This window comes from Eurytemora carolleeae, unplaced genomic scaffold (genome assembly GCF_000591075.1).
Source record: "Eurytemora carolleeae unplaced genomic scaffold, Eaff_2.0 scaffold370, whole genome shotgun sequence".
In the NCBI taxonomy this organism is placed as follows: Eukaryota; Metazoa; Arthropoda; class Copepoda; order Calanoida; family Temoridae; genus Eurytemora; species Eurytemora carolleeae.
The window spans coordinates 191,299-200,926 of NW_019396283.1; the positions used below are offsets into that span (position 1 = coordinate 191,299).

At 33.5% G+C, this 9,628-nt stretch overlaps 1 protein-coding gene across 1 annotated transcript in view; it reads left to right on the forward strand.

Moving 5' to 3' along the window:
* The window catches only part of LOC111700131 (calcitonin receptor), a 19,157-nt gene that overhangs the window by 7,752 nt on the left and 1,777 nt on the right, over positions 1-9,628 (forward strand). The window contains exons 9-14 of the mRNA XM_023470951.1: positions 1,813-1,899; positions 3,729-3,764; positions 4,386-4,441; positions 4,814-4,921; positions 8,439-8,526; positions 9,457-9,519. Of these exons, the coding sequence (XP_023326719.1) occupies positions 1,813-1,899; positions 3,729-3,764; positions 4,386-4,441; positions 4,814-4,921; positions 8,439-8,526; positions 9,457-9,519 (438 nt within the window). The remainder of the gene's footprint in view (positions 1-1,812; positions 1,900-3,728; positions 3,765-4,385; positions 4,442-4,813; positions 4,922-8,438; positions 8,527-9,456; positions 9,520-9,628) is intronic.

Below are 9,628 nucleotides of genomic sequence, written 5' to 3' on the forward strand. Positions count from 1 at the left end.
AAATCTACGAACCAAAATACGAGTAATGATTAATTGATTGTCGTAGAGACGTCGTCTTTGTATACACATTTTACATGTTTTAATACGAAAAACGTAAATTTCTTGCTAACTCAAATATCAAAAGTTTTCATATTTTAGTACATAATAACGAACACATAATGAAATTAAAATAAAATAGATTTAAATGTAATTGGGCTGCTGTTACTGAAAAAAAATAGTGTCCATAGAGACTAGAGAATGACCGTCACTTTCCGCTCAAATTCTGAACGAAAAATCGGCTTTTTTCTCCGGCCAGTAAAAGTAAAAGTAAGACTATTACCAATCAAGAGCGAATAGGCTGTTTAGTTTACCCTGAAATTACCCAAATAAGTGAACGGTCCCTTTAACTTGATTTTGTTTTCGAAGAATAAGTTATTTAAGGAATTTAGTCTTTGCACAAACTCAAATTTTCTAATCCCTATATGGTTTACAACTCTATGTACGTCGTAGTCCATACATATTTCAAACTTTGTATCTATATATAAATTTGGCTTGTCTGGGTGTTTGTTTGTTTGTCTGTTTGTATCCAATAAACGTTAAAACGGCTGAACCGATCGGGCCCAAATTTTTTGTGGGACATTACGTGACCACAGGGAAGGTTTATGAATGATCAAAATTTCAAATATTTGTCTCCATCAAAATTTGATCTTCATTCAATATTTAAAAATTTTGAAAATCCACGAAATTTTTTGTGAAAATCCGCGAAATATTTTTGTTTTGTTTTACCATGTACACAAAGAGAATATGTTCATAATTAATTTAGAAGATGGGCGCAAAGCGCCCTCTAAGGCTAGTTATACTAGAAAGGATAACCTAAGTTTAAAATATCAAAGGTCTACACTATCAAGTTTACAAAAACACAAGGCTTAAGACAATTTTGAGTTTGAGGCAAAGACTCAATTTGTAAATAGTGTAGGAGCTTACTGTTCCCCTAGAACTTTAATATTCAAAACTTTGACTAGTTGAGCTAGCAAATTTTGAAATTAAAAGTCTAAAAGCTTAGGTTGCAATGATGTAAGAATTAGACAATTATGAAAGTAAAGCAGGGAATTAGAATTAAGGGAAGGGAAATGGCCATGGTCTGGCATGAGAAAGCCAGTCGAACTGCTTTGCAGACGAGTTCGGCATCACACACGCACACTCTTTTGGTACAGAAACACAACATGACTACAGTAAAGAAAAATGCGGAACAATGTCGTCAATTATAATAAAGCTTAAATAACGAGTAGTTTATTGCATGTTATTTAAAAGCTTGGCATAAATCAAAACTAAAATCGAAAATAGTTTTTATTGTGTTAATATATGTGACGACGACTGTACCTAAATTTTATTGATTAAATCTGTCACGAGACTTTAATTTGTTACTTAAATTAAAAAAAAAACTTTCTGTCTTTATTTATTTGATAACTGTTAAACAATTAAACTGTTAAACTGTTAAACAATTACACAGTTAAACGTTTGAACTGCGAAACAATTAAACATTTAAACTGTTTAACTGTTAAACTGTTAATCCTTTGAACTGTTAAATTGTTAAATTATTAAATTGTTAAACTGTTGAATTGTTAAACTGTTAAATTGTTGAATTGGTAAACTGTTAAAATGTTAAGCAATTAAATTGTTTAACTGTTAAACTCATAAAACGTTTAACTTTGAAACTTTTAAACTCATTAACTGTTAAACTGTTAAACTGTTAAACTGTTTAACTATTTAACTATTTAAATGTTAAACTGTTAAATCATAAAACTGTTTTATGTTTTATTTTTTTTCTTCCAGAGAGAGCAGTTACTTCCTTGGCATTCCAGTTCTTATTGTCATCATTGTCAACATTGTTTTCCTAACAAATGTAATTAGGATACTGAGGTTAGTACAGGGTTCCTAACAATATAATTAGGATACTGAGGTTAGTACAGGGTTCCTAACAATATAATTAGGATACTGAGGTTAGTACAGGGTTCCTAACAATATAATTAGGATACTGAGATTAGTACAGGGTTCCTAACAATATAATTAGGATACTGAGGTTAGTACAGGGTTCCTAACAATATAATTTGGATACTGAGTTTAGTACAGGGGTCCTAACAATATAATTAGGATACTGAGGTTAGTACAGTGGTCCTAACAATATAATTAGGATACTGAGGCTAGTACAGGGTTCCTAACAATATAATTAGGATACTGAGTTTAGTACAGGGGTCCTAACAATATAATTAGGATACTGAGGTTAGTACAGGGGTCCTAACAATATAATTTGGATACTGAGGTTAGTACAGGGTTCCTAACAATATAATTAGGATACTGAGGTTAGTACAGGGTTCCTAACAATATAATTAGGATACTGTGATTAGTACAGGGTTCCTAACAATATAATTAGGATACTGAGGTTAGTACAGGGTTCCTAACAATATAATTAGGATACTGAGGTTAGTAGAGAATTTCGTAACAATATAATTAGGATCCTGAGGTTAGTTCAGGGTTCCTAACAATATAATTAGGATACTGAGGTTAGTACAGGGGTCCTAACAATATAATTAGGCTACTGAGGTTAGTACAGGGGTTCTACCAATATAATTAAGATTTCTAAGAAGAAGAGACCGATGAAAATTTTTTTAATTTGTGTTTCTTGAATAGCTTTTCATTTAATAAGATTGGTTTTATGGGGTTTCACTATTTAGTGATCATAGTGTATTTTTTTCTTATATTACAGATTGTAATTATTTTTTTTTAAATCAAGATGATTTATTTGTTAAAATTATAACTGGCTTCTCACCATAAATTACAACTCTTTATATTTATGTAGAACTGAAAATGGTGAAAATGTTGACAGTGATATACCTATTTATGTAATGTAATGTAATATACCAACCTGTATCCCCTAATTATCATTTCTCTGTAATGCTATTTCACCTTCAAGTCCTGGAGCGCAAGTACATTTCTCTAACCCCCTCTTCCAGAGAAGGAAGAACCTCTTCGTCCTTTAGGACGTACGCACCCCTATAGGTCTTCTAGGATGCACCTCTATGTCCTCTAGGACGCACCTCTAGTTTCTCTTGGACACACCTCTAGGTCCTCTAAGATGCACTTCTAGGTACTCTTGGATGCACTTGTCTGACGTCCTATAGGATGCACCTCTAGGTCATCTAGGTTGCACGCACCCCTAGGTTTTCTAAAATGCACCTCTAGGTCCACTAGGACGCACCTCTAGGTCTTCTAAGATGCACTTCTAGGTACTCCAGGATGCACCTGTCTGGTCCTACATGATGCACCTCTAGGTTGTCTAGGACGCACGCACCCCTAGGTTTTCTAGGATGCACCTCTAGGTCCGCTAGGACGCACCTCTAGGTCTTCTAGGACGCACCTCTAGGTCCATAGGACGAACCTCTGGGTCCTCTAGGATGCACTTCTAGGTACTAGGATGCACCTGTCTGGTTCTAAAGGATGCACCTCTAGGTAATCCAGGATGTATTTATAGGTCCTCAAGGACGCACCTCTAGGTACTCTAGGATGCACCTGGCTGGTACTATAAAACCTTAGATCTACATTAACATAACTTCATAAGGCTGCAAAGATTCGAGTCGAGTATCGAATTAAAAAAATAATTTGATTCTTTTAATTCCACGGGCAACGCCGAGCACTTCAGCTAGTTAGTTCTAAACTCTTTTATATTTGTATTTACTTGGTTTATATTTTAGATCGAAACTTAGTCTGGAACATCAGACCCATGTCAGGTATCTAAATATCTAAATATTGCTAAAACTAGAGATTTTCATAAATATTTGGGACGAATCTAAACATTTATATCAGGCCTGCAGCATACATAGTAATAAGAATTACTCATTTTAAAGGGAATCTTCACAATATATAGTGGATCCAGATTTCTGATTTTATCAATTTTGCAATATTGTCAATTCTTTTCATCAGACAAAATACTTGATATGTCTTATGAGAAAGAAATACATCCTATATCTTTTTGATAATAAACTGTTAGATATCTACGTGAACAATTAAGAAATTTTTGACAATTTTGAACTTTGCCATTTTGACTTGGTTAAAAGGAATTAAGTCTTTGCCACAGACTCTGCGAGGTTCTATCTTTATATCGTGGAAACCGAATAATGTAGACCTTAGGTATTTCAAACACTAATTGATAATTTTAGTTTAAAATAATAAACATCAATCATAATTAAAGTTTTACATTGAATATATTTATGCTTATTTTTTAAAAATGCTGTCTTGAATTACCCCTGCCCCTCCCCCCCCCGCCAAAAAAAAATATGCTTTTTTAAAATATGAGTAAAACAAATTTTTTATGAATATTCAAATAAAAATAAAATTTTGTCATTTTTTAGGAGAAACAGTCGAAATCAGGCAACGTTGAAACAAGCTAAAGCAGCGCTTTTTCTAGGAAAATATGAATCTATTTAGCTTTTTTCCAAATAAAAAAGGTTAAAATAATAAAAACTTTTTTCCGACTTTTGTTACCCCAATTATAAGCGTTGGGATAATATATCAACTTGGTACAACTACATTACGGGGAAGTTAAGGGAACTCGTGGTCAAGTAACATTTTTGGTTTCCCAAAAAAGTAGTTGTACACAATTTTATCGTATTTTTAGATAAAAATGGACAATTTTTTATTCATGAAAATGTTGCAGAGTGGGTCGTTATTTCACTAAATTTTGGGACGTAAAGTATCCTAACATCCCTCTGCTGGGGGAATCAAGGGTCGACACTTCTGGTCAAAAGGCGTAATAATAATAATTCATAAACATTTTTAGTTCCTATTCTTGGAGTTTATTTCCTCCTGACTCCAGTCCGCCCCTCCAAGGGTTCAAATCTGGAATATGCGTACGAAATATTATCAGCTATATCCTCATCATTTCAAGGTAAAAAGTGTACGAAATATTATCAGCCATATCCTCATCTTTCCAAGGTAAAATATATTATGCGTACGAAATATTATCAGCTATATCCTTATCATTTCAAGGTAAAAAGTGTACTAAATATTATCAGCTATCTCCTCATCTTTCCAAGGTATAAGTGTAGTGTAGTGTAGTGAATAGGGTTTCCATCGGAATTCTGGGTTACGGTTTACGTACGGAAATGATCAAGAAATTTTTACCATTTCCATTATGAAAAAGGTTCCGGAAATCCTGAATGATTTCCGGAACGTTTTTTTTCAGTAAACCGGAAATTTCCGGAACGTTGTACCGGAATTACGGAATTTTCCGGAATTCCGGAACGTTCCGGAAATTTCCGAAATTTCGTTTCGGAAAGTTTCCGGAAAAATCGTTCCGGAATTTTCGGAATAAGGTATCAGAATTACAGTAGTTTTTTCACCTAGTACTCTCATTTTTGACACTCTCATAGTGAAATTTTGTGACTTTAAATGAATAGAAATTTAAAGGATTTTAAATTTTTTTTTTTTAATGCATAGGGGTGGGACAGGGCGGATAAAGTCTAATCTTTGAAAAAAAATCTAAAATAGCCCATAATTTGTTTATGACTAAAGCTACAGATCTAAAAACTATATTTTTAAAAAGCCCTTGAAAAATAGATGTAAAAACATGGGTCACACTTTGATATTTGTTTAAAACAAAAAAAATATTTTTTATTTTCATTTTTCTGAACCTTTTTTTGGCATTTTTTCAACCCTTCCTAGCACCCAAGCCAGCAACCTAAGTTATATGTCTAATTTTTTCTGCAATGAGCTGGCCTTGAAATATTTGGCTATGAACATGCATTTCAACCCTATACCTATTCTCTAAGGCATTTTCTAGGTTGGGCGTCCAACGCCCCCCCCCAGGCTATACATAGTGTCAGACCCCCAACCTTTATAGGGTTAAGAACTTAAGGTAAAGGGAAAATCAAACAGTGGAATAGTCTTGCATATTGATGAACTGTAGTTGTAGACCAGCAGTAGCTGACTTTTAAGCTTTGTAAATATGAATTTAATCAAAATTAAAAAAATCTTTAACCTCCACAAGTCGTCTTTTGTATTCACATTACATTCCGTAAACCAGAATTTTTCCGGTTTACGAAATGGAAACTGGAAATTTTACGGTTTATGTTACGTAAACCGGGAAAAAATTCCAGTTTACGAAAAGGAAACTGGAAATTTTACGGTTTACGTCATGTAAACCGGAAAAATTTCCGGTTTACAAAATGGAAACTGGAAATTTTACGGTTTAGGTTATGTAAACCAGAAAAATTTCCGATTTACGAAATGGAAATTTTTCCGGTTTACATGACGTAAACCGTAAACATTCCGGTTTCCATTTGATCCGGAAATATCCCGGAAAAATTTCCTCTTTATGAAATGGAAACTGGAAATTTTACGGTTTACATGACATAACCCGGAAATTTTACAATTTCCATTACGTAAACCGGAAAAATTCCCGTTTCCATTTTGTAAACCGGAAATTTTTTTCGGTTTACATGACGTAAACCGTAAACATTCCAGTTTCCATATGGTCCGGAAATATCCCAGAATTCCGGTTTAAGCAACAAATTTCCGGATCATTCCATTTCCAAAATGGAAATTTTTTCCGGAAAAATGGAAACCCTAGTAGTGAAGTGTAGTGTTGTTGGGTTATCTTCAAATTTGTAATTAGATTAAGGTTTCATGGGCATTGTTGTGAATCAAACTTTTAAAATTACGTTTAGAGATATTTTTTACCCTAAACAGGAATGGAGGCGCCCTCTCCCCTCCAGTTTTTTTCCCTATCACTCTTATTTTTGATACTATCACCTTAACATTTTTTTATTTTTTGGAATAGTAATTTAAAAAATCTTGTTTTTAATGTATAGGGAAGGGTACCACTTTCAAGAAGGTACAAATGATGGTTTGTGTAAAAAAACAGTCTGAAATAGTATTACATATGAAGGAAAATTAATCAAGGCAATCACTCGTATTATTAATATTCAACGAGTTGGTTTTTCTTACAGTTTATTATTTACAAAGATACAAAAACTAAAAGGATGATACTATACAAATCAAATATTATGAATTGAAGTTATTTCAGAGTGATGGGGAATCTTCAAGGGAACCTCTAGTTAAGGGAGCTGATGATCAACTGATTCTTTTCCCCTGGTTTCGCTCCACCCTGGGCTAGCATTTAACCCTAGTACCCCGTGAGCTGGCCGGCTAGCCCACCAGCCCCCGGGTTTCTGGAATAACGGAACTTGGCGCTTGGCTTCGGTTTCTCCGCGTGGCTTGGGTTATTTATAGAATTCAAACACAAACAGGAATAAATCCGTTAGATTTAATGAAGGATGGAAAAAGGGGTGGGGGGAGAAACTGGGAATGATGGAAGGAGGAAAAAAAATACTATTTATGATCGCAGGAAAGATCAACACATCACTTTCCTGCTACAATAGCCTATCCCTTTTTTATATGAATGTTACAGATCTAAAAACAATTAATTTGAAAGGCCCTTGAAAAATGGATTTTCGATTATTCGAAGTCTGCAGTAGAAGGTTTGTAGAAGGTTTGTAGCACCAAAATAGAAGAAGTTTTGACAGTTTGAAGTTTACAAGTTTGGTTTGGTTTAAAATTGATTTAATGAAAACTGAAAAGATAAAAATAATTAAACTTATGAAATGTTAGGACAACTGACACCAAATATACAAAAAGGCTTTAAAATAAAAATAAAAAATGTCCTTTGTTACTTTTAACATATTTCTAGAAAATATATTATGAACATTAACATAAATTTTTTTCTCTTTTTTGAGCGATCTGAAATGATGTACATATAAGCTGCATAAGTTAAAAATGTTCTGAATCTATTACAGGGTGTCCCACATCACATTAGATCGTCAATGGGTCTAAATTACGATTGTCGGGACTAATCAGAACATTTAATAAGACTAATAAAAAAAATTCTTGCAGGAAACGCTAGGTTTTTTGAGTATTATTTTTTATTTTTACGTTAAAGTTTGGAGCTAATCTAATATGATATGAGACGCTCTGTATAATAAAGAAAGCAATAGGGTCATTGGAAATTATCATTGAAAAAATCACCGTTTATGATTTTCACACTAAAAACGAAAAAAATCCTTTAAAGTGATTCATCTTTGGAAAATTTTGATCTCAATTTAGATCAAAACATATTATCTGTTATGAAACTGTACACTGTTAATTGTTATTGTTAAAGTGTAATATACCGCGGTCAGCGATTATTTCAATAATTTGAAGACGACTTTATAAATTATGCATTGATCCCCAACAAGAATTTTTCAAATCACAATTTTACAAGTAAACAAAACGAATCTGTTAATTCACAACTTCTTCTTGTTTGTATGTTTATGTGCCGCTGCTGTTTGAAAGATTGGTAAACATTAAAAACCGTCTTTATTATATTGATATATACGACGACGCTTTACAATAAAATTTTTTTTTAGGTTTCTTTGTATCTGTTCTTCTCTGCTTTACTAACTCAGAAGTGATAAATCTTGTGAAACAGAGGATGTATCAATTTCGGGTTTCCAGGTAGAAATCAATTTCGGGTTTCCAGGTAGAAATCAATTTAGGGGTTCCAGGTCGAAATCAATTTCGGGTTTCCAGGTATAAATCAATTTAAGGGTTCCAGGTAGAAATCAATTTCTGATTTCCAGGTATAAATCAATTTCAGGTTTCCAGGTAGAAATCAATTTCGGGTTTCCGGGTATAAATCAATTTCGGGGTTCCTTAAGTAGGAATCAATTTTGGGTTTTCAGGTAGAAATCAAATTTGGTTTCCCTAGGTTGAACCCGATTTTAGGTTTTTCCAGGTAATAATCAATTTTGGGTTTTAAGGTTGAAGTCAATTTCAGGTTTCCAGGTCGAAATCAATTTCGGGTTTCCAGGTTGAAATGAATTTTGAGTTTCCAGGTAGTAATAAATTTCAGGTTTCAATTGGTAAAAATCAATTTCTTCTTTCCAGGTAGAAATCAATTCAGGGTTTTCAGGTAGAAATCAGTAATGGGTTTCCAGGTATAAATCAATTTCGGGGTTCCAGGTAGAAATAAATTTCGGATTTCCAGGTAGAAATCAATTTCAGGTTTCCAGGTAGAAATCAATTTCGGGTTTCCAGGTCGAAATCAATTTCGGGTTTCCAGGTATAAATCATTTTCGGGGTTCCAGCTAGAACTCAATTTCGGGTTTCCAGATATAAATCAATTTCAGGTTTCCATGTAGAAATCAATTTTGGGTTTCCGGGTATAAATCAATTTCGGGGTTCCAAGAAGAACCCAATTTTAGGTTTCCAGGTAAAAATCAATTTCGGGTTTTAAGGTTGAAGTCAATTTCTTCTTTCCAGGTAGAAATCAATTTAGGGTTTTCAGGTAGAAATCAATAATGGGTTCCCCCTTTTCACTTGAATATAATTTGATATGATAATCGTACGCAGTATTCTTTTTTACAATTATTTGTTTTTCTTTAGAAATGCAATCCAGGCAGGAGACTTTAAGATGAACCACACAAACTATTCAGTCTCCTTGCCCAGGTACACTGAGCTCGACAAAGGAAACGGAAATCAAAAATTTAATTGAAAAAATCCGTGATTAAACAGACGTTGAAAAACCAAAAAACCAGGATTTTCCTTAGGGACGGGG